The sequence below is a fragment of the Herpailurus yagouaroundi genome, unplaced genomic scaffold (genome assembly GCF_014898765.1).
Source record: "Herpailurus yagouaroundi ecotype Mexico unplaced genomic scaffold, PumYag 139, whole genome shotgun sequence".
NCBI lineage: Eukaryota > Metazoa > Chordata > Mammalia > Carnivora > Felidae > Herpailurus > Herpailurus yagouaroundi.
In genome coordinates, this window is record NW_024412394.1 from 323,820 (window position 1) to 336,519 (window position 12,700).

Sequence of the window (12,700 nt, forward strand, 5' to 3'; positions counted from 1 at the left end):
TATATAGTGATATATATAGTGATATATATATATATAGTGATATATGAATGGAAAAATAAATTGTGAGATAGATATAGATATAGATATAGATATAGATATAGATATATGCAATGGAATACTATTTCACCATTAAAAAGGTTGAAATCTTGCCATTTGTGACAACATGGATGGATCTCTGGGGCATTATGTAAAGTGAAATAAGTCAGACAAAGACAAACGCTGTATGATTTCACTTCTGTGTGGAATCTGAAAAAAAAAAACCAACAAATTCATAAATACAGAGAACAGATTAATGGTTGCCAGAGGCAGGGGTGAGTGGGGGAGAAATGAGTGAAGGGGGTCAAAAGGTGTAAAAAAAAAAAAAAAGAATAGAATAGTAAGCAAATGAATAATGCATTTAGTTATAAGGAACAAAACTGCAGTCATGTGGAAGAGAAGAAGCAAAGTTCTGGGTAAAGTAGCATTGCTTAACTCTCATCTTGTGAGCCCAAGAGTTTGTTCTGCCCTTAGGACCACAGTGCTTCTTTCTTACAGAAACACTCATTCCTCAGATCTCCGCCTGTCGGTCTTCGTAAATAACATCTCAGTTCTGGTGTCACCTCCTGAAGTAGGATTCCAGCCCTCTTCTTCAGCCACTCTTTATCAGATCCTTTATTCTGCTTAATTTTCTTCATAGAACTCAACACAACTTTCAGGCCTCATATTTCTCATTAAATATCCTTTTTTGCTGGTGGTTTGTACGTTTCCTTCACTAAGTATAAGCTTTTGGCAGTAGAGACTATGTCTGGCTTTTTCACTCCTGCCCCCCAATCCCACAGCTAGAGCAACACAAGAGGTGCTCACCCAGTATCTGATTGGACGGATTGATATGTAATGTAGTCAAGCGGTTTTCTTGACTACAATGGGTCTGTTTCATTAAACATAAATTAGAGCTATGAGTATCTTCTCAAGCTCCCTTTGCAACACTATACAGACATTCCTAACATTAGGAAGTCAAAATGAATAAGCTCTTAGTCTTGTGAAAATTCTGAGTATGTCCATATCTGCCCTGCCACCTCCTGGTCCATGCAGTGCATCATTTATCTGCAGTGAACCTGATAAAACATGAAGGGCATGGGCTTTGGGCTCAAACAGACTTGAATTCTGTTCCCTGCTGTGACACTTACAGTTGTGCTACTTTGAACAAGTTAGTGAATTTGTTCAAGCCTCAGTTTCCTTTTATTTAAAAATGGAATGATACTAGTGTTTACCAGATCAGATTACCGGGGATTAGAAAATACAATGTATGTGCACTATATGATACAAGCTGGGGGGGGGGGGGGGGGGCGGGGAGGATAGAAAGAGAGAGAGAGGGAGAATGAGTAGAGGGAATCTGGAGGCAGCCCACACAGAATACTCTTCCAGAGAAAGTGACTGAGGGTAACTTGGAGGAGTGGGGAGGCTGGGATATAGGACAAAGAGGCGATTTGATGCCCTCAACAGATGAGAAACATGATGTGTTCATCGTCTGTAGAGGCAACCCTGAAAAGAAGGAGAGTATGAAAATACAGAAGAGGATATGCCTAATATCTATTCTAAAAGACACAGAATGGGATCATTCAAGAATATAGGAGGACAATGTTTTTAGTGAGAGACTGTTTACTTTGAAACTAGAAGGAAAAAAATATGATTATGAAGGCAGATACATAAATCTGAACGATTTGGAATTGTTCCTAAAAGTTCCAACGACTTCTGTGTAATATATGCATAGTGAAAAAAGCAAAAGAAAACACTTTATTTATTTATTTATTTATTTATTTATTTAGAGAGACAGAGAGCATCCGCAGGGGAGAGGCAGAGAGAGAGGGAAAGAGAGAATCCCAAGCAGGCTCTGGGCTGTTAGCACAGAGCCTGATGTGGGGCTCCGTCCCATGAACTGTCAGATCATGACCTGAGCCAAAATCCAGAGTGGGACGCCTAACCAACTGAGCCACACGGGTGTCCCAAAATGAAACTTTTAATGACCTTATTAAACACTAGGGCAGAGATCAGAGAAGCATCTTTCTGAGGATGATCAAGTTAACTTTTGAAAAGCAAAAGATCAGCAGAGATCAGGGCATGTTGGGGACAAACTTATGTTGAGATGTCTTCTGAGAACCAACCCATTCTTCTTTCTCTGAGAATGATCCAACCCCTCTCCTCAGAGGTGGGTGCTCGGCAGCCACGTTTGTACTGTGGATCTTGTGCCTCTGGTTACAGTACTTCGGACTGGGATGGGCAACTGCCTCAAATGTGGACATCCGTTTGTTTTTTTAATAATTTAAAATTGTTACTGGGAGATAGTGGTGAATGGGTAGAGCTGAGGTGATGTACAAACTCAGGAACTGCAGGTGAACATATTAGCTGAAAAGGGTAGTCCACAGAGAGAGAAGAATATGGCTAATATGGTTAACATTAGAGGGATAACACAGACCATATTGGCCCAGAGAGAGAGCAAGAGAGATTGTTCTAGATTCTACTGGCTTTTCAGTCTGAGTTCTGTTCCCTTAGGCTTGGCTAAAACCCACCCTTGGTTCAGGCACCACTCCTGTATCTTTATTGTGAACATCTTCTCCTTATGTCTGTGATCATTTAAAGAGGGATTCTACTACTGGAAAACAAAAGTCTTGACTAGGACAATCCTCCCCCGCTTCCAATAGGGTCTTCTTCTGGCCATCGATTTCTTTCAAGTTATTGTCTCTTGGAAAGTCTACATGATCTCTTGGTTTCTTTCTTCTCCAGGACTAATGCTCACAATGCCAATCCCCATCTTGCCCTACTTACTTGTATCTGCCTCAACTTTTATGCCCTAAAAGACTTAGGTTCTCCAGAAAGGCTTCTTGGACAACCTCAGACCTCAAGGATCCCCTCTTCCAATAGCATCAGGCTATGTCAGTGGGTCTCATGTACCAGACCACAGTCTAAGTCTAGGATGGCTGCATCAGCATCATCTGGAACTTGTTAAAAATTACAGACTGTTACCACTCTCTCTACCTCTAAGATGCTAATTCAGTAGATCTGGGTGAGGCCTGCGCTTATTAAAAGGCCCCCAACTGATTCTTACATACATTCCAGTTTGAAAGCCACTAAGAGAGAGATCCACTTGAACTTTCTCTAAATATGTGGCCAGGTCTTCTACTAATATGATTGACCCCAGGTTAAGGAAGTAACCATGTTATCCAAGCCGCCTGGGATTCTAGGGGATTTGGAAAAAGGAGATGACACTGTAGATTATGCCTGGACACCAAAGGCCTCTTCATTATGGAGTAAATCCAGACAAGAGTAGAATTCTCATGAACCTTTCCTCTCCTGGCAACTCCTTTGAGGGCAAATCTGAATTCAGAAAGTAAATTGCATGAAGTCCTCATGAAATGGCCCATTCACAAGTAACACACGACAGGCCCCAAACGGATGGGTCAAATGGAACAAGATATAGCTGGACTGGCCTGAGGATGGCTGCCAATCCCAAGTATGAAATGGTCGTGCTAAATGGTCATCACCTGGAATCCCCTCTTCTAGGTCCTAGTATCCTTCACACCCTGAGAGAATTGGCCAAGACCTGGTAGAAAGCATATAGTCCAAACACAATTAAAAAATTTACTGCTGCTAGCCAGAGCTTTGAGTAGAGCAAAATGTGTGTGTGTGTGTGTGTGTGTGTGTGTGTGTGTGTGTGTGTGTGTGTGTTGGGGTGAGAAGGGGCACTAGTTGCTGCCCCACAAGTCCTGCAGTGAGTACCAGATCCAAGAGAGGAGACCTATAGGACAGAGGCTGACCCCATCCAAAGTCAGCACAGTGGCGATATACTTAGGAGACGGAGGCACTGAGTACACAAAGGCTGTCAGAAACTTGCGAGGAATCCATCAGTTGTCTGTCTCCTACAATCTGTTTTTCTCAGAAGGTTCGTTACCTAAAGTGGTGAAAACCATATGACCAAGGTTGTTCGAGCTCACAATGCCGGGGTCCTGTCTGACTGCCCACCTCCCCCAGACCTCACCCCCTCACTCACCTGTACTCTTCTATTCCCTGCCCACTACTTGTCTATGCCACCCTTCTCTGAACTTCTTGCTCCCCAGAGAATGATCCTCCACCCCATCCTGTTCAGAGTCACCCATTCCCCTGCCCCCAGACTCCCGGGGCCTCTGTACCTGGGGGCACTGGACAAGCATGTGCCTCTGATGATGAGAATGGTGCCCACAAGAAAGCCCACCAGGCCGAGGGCTAGGCCAAGGGCACAGACCAGAGTCTCAGTGGTGTCTGGCAGCGGGATAGGCATCTGGGGCTCTGGGGGAGAGAGAGGAAGGGTCAGGGGGTGCAGTGAAAGGATTCTAGAGTAAAGGAAACATGGGTCTGTGAAGAGTGAGCTGGGGAGGGGGTTCCATACCCCAGTGCCTGAAGAGCGGCTCGTCCAGGCCCCAGTGCTCCACCTTGCAGTCATACATGTCATCTGCTGAAGGCACGAAGGTCAGGTAGTAGAACTTGCGGAACAGATGGTCAGGCTGGGAATAGAAGCTGGTCTGGGCCACCCCCTCGGTGATTATTTGACCATTGCGCAGCCAGGTGATATTGATCACAGGGGGGAAGATGTTGTCCACCATGCAGATGAGGACGTTGGGCTGGCCCAGCTCCACTCGAAACTTGGGGAATACAGTCACCCTCGGAGGCACTAGGAGGAATGAGGCCCTGAATCCCAAAGGCTCATCCCTGCAGCTGGGCCTGACTAGGACTGGGATTCAGGGACACTTCCTCCTATTTGGGATTTGCAGGCAGGGGATTCTCTGGGACATAACTGCAGGGGTGGGAGGGAGGCAGAGGGAGAAGAGGCTGAGGAGGGCAGTGGGGACACCAGGGGCTCCTGTATCTGACAGGCTCCTGAGGGGGAGTCCAGGCGGGAGGGTCAGTCTTCAAGAAAGAAGAGGGCACTGAAGGGATCTAGATCTCAAGCCTCCTGGAGAGACACGGGCTGAGAGGTGTGCCAAAGTAGATGGAGGCCTACGAGGTGGGAAGAAGCTTCTCTGGGCCTCCTGTGCCCAGGGGGTGGGGCAGAGGGAGTGAGGAGAGGAAAGGCCGGTACCGTTGGTGGCTCTGGTACGGTTGGAGCGTTCCACCAAGACATCCAGATGGGCTTTGATCACCGCGATGCTGGCCAGCCCATTCTGTGGGTCAAAGTAGGCGAAGTTGCCAAACTCAGGCAAACGCCACACAGCCTCCCTCTTCTTCAGCTCCACGGAGAACAGCTGTTCCCCATCAAATTCATAGGCAAACTGACCCGAGGCACCATAGGATTGGTAGAAGGCTGGTCCATAGGAGCCCATGTGATCAGCTGTATTGGGTAAGTTCAGGGTCAGAGACAGAAAAGAAAATCTATCAGTCTCACCTAAAACATGTGCCCCATCCTGGGTTCTCTGTGGGGACAGAGTTGAGCTGTTAAGACGGTCCTTGGACAGTGGGAGGGTTGCTGGGGGTTAACAGAGGGAAACAGGCACATGCCCAACACACTGGCAGGAAGAGAGACACAAGTGCGTCTGGCATACCAGGTTGGGAAGAAGAGAGGCCGCTTAAAATCATGCTTGGGATTCCCAGAGTTAAATGGTAGCTGTGATCATTTGCCTTAGTTGTGCTATCGGGTCCTGTGTGTGACATGAGTGGTGGGGGAGGGCGGGGGGAGGGAAAATGATTAGGATGTGTCTAAGTGGAGCCTTGGGCACAGAGCTGCAGTATAGGTGGGCGTGAGGACAGAAGGTGATGGCTGGCAGAAGTAAGAATTAAGATTTGTGACAGAGACCAAACAGATAGCAAAAGGCAGCCTGAGGTATCGCAGAGAGCACTGGAAAAGGAGTCCAAAGTTCAAGTCAAGATCATGCCCTAACTCTTCCACCTCAATGGATTATGATCAAACGCGTCTCTTTCCAAAACTGAAGTTCAGTTTTCTGAAAATTCAGGTTAGATTTTAATGGATAAGGGACCTTTTGAATTCTATGAAATTATATGTTCAACAGTCATTGAGGCACTACTATGTACCCAGCACGATGCCAGGCCCCAAGGAAATGCAGCTAAACCAGCTGTGGATCCCTCACACACACACACAAGGAGCTCATGTCTAGAGCAGGATTAAGACAGAAAAACAGTTAACTATCCACATGGTGATAAATACTGCAATAAAACTGGACTCGAATGGGCACACTCCAAGCCAGGAAGTGGCACAGAAATCACGGTGCTAGGTGACAGTAGGATGGAGGTTTGGATCTCAGAAAGAAGGAAGGAATTGGGCATGCACTTGAACCTGACAAAGTCTGAACATGCAGCTGGCATAGCTGGACTGCGCTGCACCTGTATTTTAGATCCACAGTGGACATGACAGAGGTGAAAGAGACCGGAGATCTCTTGGTAAAGGAAGTTGCTCATAAACCAGAGAAGGAGAACAATGCAGGCTCTATACTGTCTCTGTGTAACCCTAGATCTTCTCTCCTCACCCGATCCCCCTCAGCACTCACCCTTGATGGCCCCGGCTTCGTGGGGGCTCAGGAGGCTCATCAAGGTGTGGAGTCCTAGGACTAGGCCCCCACTGAAGACCATTGCCCTGATGCTTTAACCAAGTAAGTTTTGGTGTGGGGCTGTGGTAGAACTTAAAGGAAGGAGGCAGAGGTAAAGAGGAAGAAAACAGATTCCAGGAGGGGGAAGACTCCCTGCTGTATTCAGCCAATCAGAGACATTCTCTGAGTTAATGCAGCTGTTGCTGGGTAAAGAAGTACGAAGCCTAGGTGAAAGGTGGAAGAATGCATTGGGCCCTCATGCACCGAGGAGGCTTGGCCCACAGAGTCAAAAGGAGGTTTCTGTTTGGGAGGTGGCAGGGGCCTAGATGAACCGTTACTACAAACTCCAAGAAAAGAACCTCTGGAAGGAGAGGACAGGCCATCAGAGAACCACAGAGCTGAGCTCAAAGGCTCTAGACTGATCTCTGGCGTAGAGAATCCCAGTCTCTCTGTAAGTTTCTACAGACAACTTTGGAGTTAAAAAGTAATATACACAGTCTCTCTGTAAGTTTCTACAGACAACTTTGGAGTTAAAAAGTAATATACACCATACTAAGAAACTTTAAAAGGGACATATTGGATACACAGTAGAATCAAAATCCTTTAAACCTTTAAATCACTTTGGAAAATGTTACTTTATTTCATTGTGTGAGGAAAAAGATGTGTAATTGTCAGAGATGTCTAGAGTAGGGAGCTTCAGTGGACTATTGTGAGGAGGACAGAGGGTGCTGGATAACCTCCATTTGTCCTTGGGCACCCTTCTCCATGCTGCCTGCGGGCTGACCCATGTGGACAGCATCTCCCTTCCGTCTGGCTTCTGCTTGGGTTCAGCGTTGGCAGAATTTAGTCCAACATAAAATAATACATATATAAAGATAGATATTGGGGCGCCTGGGTGGCGCAGTCGGTTGAGCGTCCGACTTCAGCCAGGTCACGATCTCGCGGTCCGTGAGTTCGAGCCCCGCGTCGGGCTCTGGGCTGATGGCTCAGAGCCTGGAGCCTGTTTCCGATTCTGTGTCTCCCTCTCTCTCTGCCCCTCCCCCGCTCATGCTGTCTCTCTCTCTCTCTCTCAAAAATAAATAAACATTAAAAAAAAAAGATAGATATTTTCCAGATAAGGAAAAGTCTAACCAAATATCTAAAGGCAGTTTCTGAAAGATCATGAAATAAATGATTTTCACTTTGGAAGGGAACTAAGAAATCATCTGAGTCTATGACTCCAAACCTGGCTACACAGGAGAATCACCTGGGGAGCTTGTTAAAAATACCAATTCCTGACCTGAGTTAGAGCAGCCTTTCCAAGGGTAGGACCGGGAGACCTGGGTTTACAGCATGCTCCCTGGGTGAGCGACATCACTACTGAAAAAAAGAACTATGCTTCCAGCCTTGCACCCAAGACAGAGCCTGTGGAAGGCATACCTGATCTGATGGCTTTGGACCAGAAACCAAATGCCATTTGTACTCACATTCCATTGGCAAGAATTAAATAATGACCCTGCCTGGGCACAACAGGGCTAGAAAAAGGTATTTTAGCTGTGTGTTCAGGAAAATAGTGGTTTGGCAAACATGTGGCACTCTGGACCATCCTAGCTCTATTAACCATGATTATTGACACATTCGAACTTGTTTCTAATATTTTACTTATTTCAATATTTCTGTTTTTTAAGTTTCTTTTTTTAGTCTTCATCATCTTTAAAAAAGTGTTATCTAGGGGCGCCTGGGTGGCTCAGTCAGTTAAGTGTCCGACTTCGGCTCAGGTCATGATCTCGCGGTCTGTGAGAGCCCCACGTCAGGCTCTGTGCTGACCGCTCAGAGCCTGGAGCCTGCTTCGGATTCTGTGTCTCCTCCTCTCTCTGCCCCTCCCATGCTCATGCTCTGTCTCTCTGTCTCTCAATAACAAATAAACGTTAAAAAAAAAAAAAAAGATAGATAAATAAATAAATAAATAAATAAATAAATAAATAAAGTGTTATCCATACCTTACCTATCTTCCCTCTCACCAGATAAGAACTTTAGCATGCTTTCAAATTATTCATAGACTTCCTCTCTTCCTCACCAAGGTGTTTGATCAATGTTACTACTTCTGGTCCTTTTTGTGGTACCTCCTGACATTTTTTCTCTTATTGGAATAGAGAAACTTCACTTCTTCCAAAAATGTTTGAAGCATGAGTAGCTGCGTGGCAAATCTCCTGAAACTTTGTATGCTTGAGAATATTTTTATTATATCATCACTTTTTAATAATGTTTAGCTATGTATTAAATTATAAGTCGGAAGATGTTTTTCTTTTATCCTTCTTTCTTCTTTTTTTTTTCAACTAAAACACACTTTTTTCCCCTTTGATTGAAAGCCTTATGGGATACACAGGTTTAATGGAGCTGACCTCAGTTTTGTTCACACTGACTCCAATGAGTTGCATTTGGGTTTCCTATGCTTGACCTTGCTCAATTGCTACTGTTGCCCTTGGTTGGTTCTCTTTCAGGATCAAGGTGGGTGCTTTCATGTAAAATCTTAGTTTTAATTCCTCCTCTGGCAGTTCTTTCACAGATTCTTAGCTTTGCATAATTATACCCACAGTGGAACCAACATCATCACATCACCAAGATAAATCCTCCTACTCCAACATGATCTTCTGCTTTTTAACAAAATATGTCCAAGGCAAGCCACAACAGATCCTAATGAACCATGCAATATTGAATCCCATGCATAGGGAATGTTTTCAACATTAAAATTCCTAGGAGCTTAGGGGCACATGGGTGTCTCAGGCAATTGAACGTTCGACTCTTGATTTTGGCTCAGGTCATGCTCCAGGGGTAGTAGGATCTCTCTCCCTCTGCCCTTCTCCCCTACTGGCACATTCTCTCTAAAATCCCTAGGAGTTTAAAGGGCTGGGATAAAATTAAAAAGAACCTTGCCCTTGGCAGGCTCACAGGGCTTAGGTCAGGCAGTCCTGGGCTCCAGCGGGTGTTTTCCTCTTTAATACCATCCCAACGTCTTTTTGCATCCAGTGTTTCAGTTACGAATTCAGTCAATCTTTCTGTCTGGAAGCTTTTAGAATTTTCTCATTACCTTTGATCTTTTAAATTTTTGTTATATTGTATCTAAAAAGGGTTTTTCCTTCTCTTGCCATGGGATGTTATGGATCCTCTGTAGATTTTCATTCTGAGATTCATCTCTTTATTTCTATAATACTTTCCTCCTCTCTGTTTTAATTTTTTCTTTTTTTTAAATTTTTTTATCTTTATTGATTTTTGAGAGAGAGAAAGAGACAGACAGAGCGCCAGCAAGGAGAAAGAGGGAGACACAGAATCGGAAGCAGACTCCAGGCTCCGAGCTGTCAGCACAGAGCAAGATGCGGGGCTCAGGGCTTGAACTCATAGACCAGAGATTGTAACCTGAGCCAAAGTCAGACACCCAACCCACTGAGCCACCCAGGCGTCCCTAATTTTTTTCTCTTTATGAAATTCCTATTGTCTCTATTTAGGCACTTCTCTCCCCAGTATCTTTTGACATCTCTATTTTCTTTTTCTTCTTTTTAAATTTTTTAATGTTTACTTATTTTTGAGAGAGAGAGATAGGGTATGAACAGGGAAGGGGGCAGAGAGAGAGGGAAACAGAAGCAGTCTCCAGGCTCTGAGCTGTCAGCACAGAGCCCAATGCGGGGCTCAAACTCACGAACTGTGAGATCATGACCTGAGTTGAAGTCGGAAGCTTACCCAACTGAGCCACCCAGGCGTCCCACTGACATCTCTGTTTTTAATTTTGTTTAATCTAGGAGAGTTTGTCAGTGTAGTCCTCCCACTTACTCATTTGTTTTTCCATTGTATGTCTCCACTATTTATTCCCGTTGGTGGGTGTTTTTTTTTTAATTTTTTTTTAACGTTTATTTATTTTTGAGACAGAGACAGAGCATGAACGGGGGAGGGTCAGAGAGAGGGAGACACAGAATCTGAAACAGGCTCCAGGCTCTGAGCTGTCAGCACAGAGCCCGACGTGGGGCTCGAGCTCACGGACCGCAAGATCATGACCTGAGCCGAAGTCAGCCGCTTACCCGACTGAGCCACCCAGGCGCCCCTGGTTGGTGGGGTTTTTATTTTGACTTTTACATTTGTTTTCATGCCTAGAACTTTTTATAGCTTTCCCTTATTCCCTATGTTTTTTCACATTATAATAGCGTTTCTTATGTTTTAATGCGCTTTTCATGCTCATTTTATGTGGCTGTTCTATATTTTCTAATACTTCTTTAAGGACACATATGGGCCTGTTTGTTGTTTTTCTTTTGGGTGTGGAAGTCCCCAAAGGGAGGGAGTTATTATTTTGGACTGAGAGTGCCCGTCTGTGTCAGTATCATGAATGTAAAGGGAGGGAAGGGCTGGAGTCCTAGGACAGCACAAAACCAATTACCACCCTTTTAATGTCACCTTGCTGGTGACAGTTCAGGTCAGGGCTTCAGGATAAAAAGTGCTGGAAGAGGCCAGTCCTCTCTCTTAGTGACCCAGCCCTGGGGCTGGTAGATAGAGTGCTAAAGACTGAATGGCTATGGCATCAGGGGCACCTATTGTCCTGGCCCCTCCCCACCCCAGCAGGGATTTCAACCTAGACTTTCTCCCCAACCCTCTACAGCAGTATGAGCAATCAGGATCTCACCACTGTTTTTTTGCATTGTGGGGCAAACAATAATTATTCAAGCCCAATGCTGGGGAAGAGCAAAAACAGGTCGCTTCTAATGAATCTTGTCACAACAAGCAACCCACCCTAAAACAATAGACAGTGCCATTAGGGATTCCCACTGGTTTCCCTCCACAGTGTCTCCAGGGTTGGTTTTTAAGAGTTGGAAGCCAAGAACACATGCAAATTTATCCTGGCAGGAAGCAGGTCTCTCCATTATTTTCCTATAATATTTATGTATGAATTACATCCCCTCATACAGAAATGTCAAAGGGTCGTGGTTCATTGACTCTTTGTTATATAACCCCCTCTCTTCCTGCAGATGCTAACACGGTATTAAATAAATGCTTGTCAAATGAACAAATAGATGACAACAAATAAAAATCAATGAGGTGAATACCAGTGGTCCTAGAGAGAGAGAGAGAGACACATTCTAGTACTGGAAACAAATTCTGAAAATAAAAGACAGGGTTAACATCTGAGTAAAGTGTCTGCTCTTTGAATATGACATAAATTCAGTTACTCTAAATCATCTAACACATTGACTTTGAAGTAAACATAGTTGTGTCCATCATGTTCTCTGGAGTATAGGTTGAGGTAGGTGTTAGGAGATATTATTCATTGAACACATATTTATGGAACACCTACTGCGTCCTGGACAGAGGAAAGCAGGACATGGCCCCTTCCCTTAGGATTAGTGCTGTCCTATATAGTCAACACCACCATGTGTGGTCATTGAGCACTTGCAATATGGCTAGTCCTGAGATATACTATAAATAGAAAACCACAAGGGGCGCCTGGGTGGCTCAGTCCATTGAGCGTCCGACTTCGGCTCAGGTCATGATCTCGCGGTCTGTGGTCTGGAGCCCTGCATCGGGCTCTGTGCTGACAGCTCAGAGCCTGGAGCCTACTTCGGATTCTGTGTCTCCCTCTCTCTGCCCCTCCCCCACTCATGCTCTGTCTCTCTCTCTGTCAAAAATTAATAAAATTAAAAAAAAAGAAAACCACTGAATTTCAAAGACTTTGTAAAAAAAATGTATGTATTATATATTTAAAATTATATATAACGGAGAATCTGGGTGACACAGTAGGTTAAGCATCCGACTTTGGCTCAGGTCATGGTCTCACAGTCCATGAGTTAGAGCCCTGCACTGGGCTCTGTGCTGGCAGCTCAGAGCCTGGAGCCTGCTTCAGATTCTGTGTCTCCGTCTCTCTCTCTCTGCCCTTCCCCCAATCGCGCGCGCATGCTCTCTCTCTCTCTCTTTCTCTCATAAATAAACATTAAAGAAAATTTAATTATATATAAGTAATATAATCTCATTATTAGTTTTTATATTAATGTTTAATTGGCAATATTTTAAATATGTTGTATATATATGTGTATATTTCATGTTTATTTTTGAGAGAGCGCAAGTCGGGGAGGGGCAGAGAGAAGGGGACAGAGGATCCGAAGAGGGCTCTGCGCTCACAGCAGAGAGCCCAATGC

At 44.7% G+C, this 12,700-nt stretch overlaps 1 protein-coding gene across 1 annotated transcript; it reads right to left on the bottom strand.

Moving 5' to 3' along the window:
* Nucleotides 1-1,980: 1,980 nt before the first annotated feature.
* Nucleotides 1,981-6,645, bottom strand: LOC121029266 (HLA class II histocompatibility antigen, DO alpha chain). Its single transcript, XM_040473157.1, has 5 exons — nucleotides 6,510-6,645; nucleotides 5,090-5,338; nucleotides 4,400-4,681; nucleotides 4,164-4,299; nucleotides 1,981-3,925 (listed from the first exon to the last, which is right to left on the bottom strand). The coding sequence occupies exons 1-5, from the start codon at nucleotides 6,589-6,591 to the stop codon at nucleotides 3,922-3,924; spliced, it is 753 nt and encodes a 250-aa protein (XP_040329091.1). The 5' UTR covers nucleotides 6,592-6,645; the 3' UTR covers nucleotides 1,981-3,921.
* Between the last annotated feature and the right edge of the window lie 6,055 nt (nucleotides 6,646-12,700).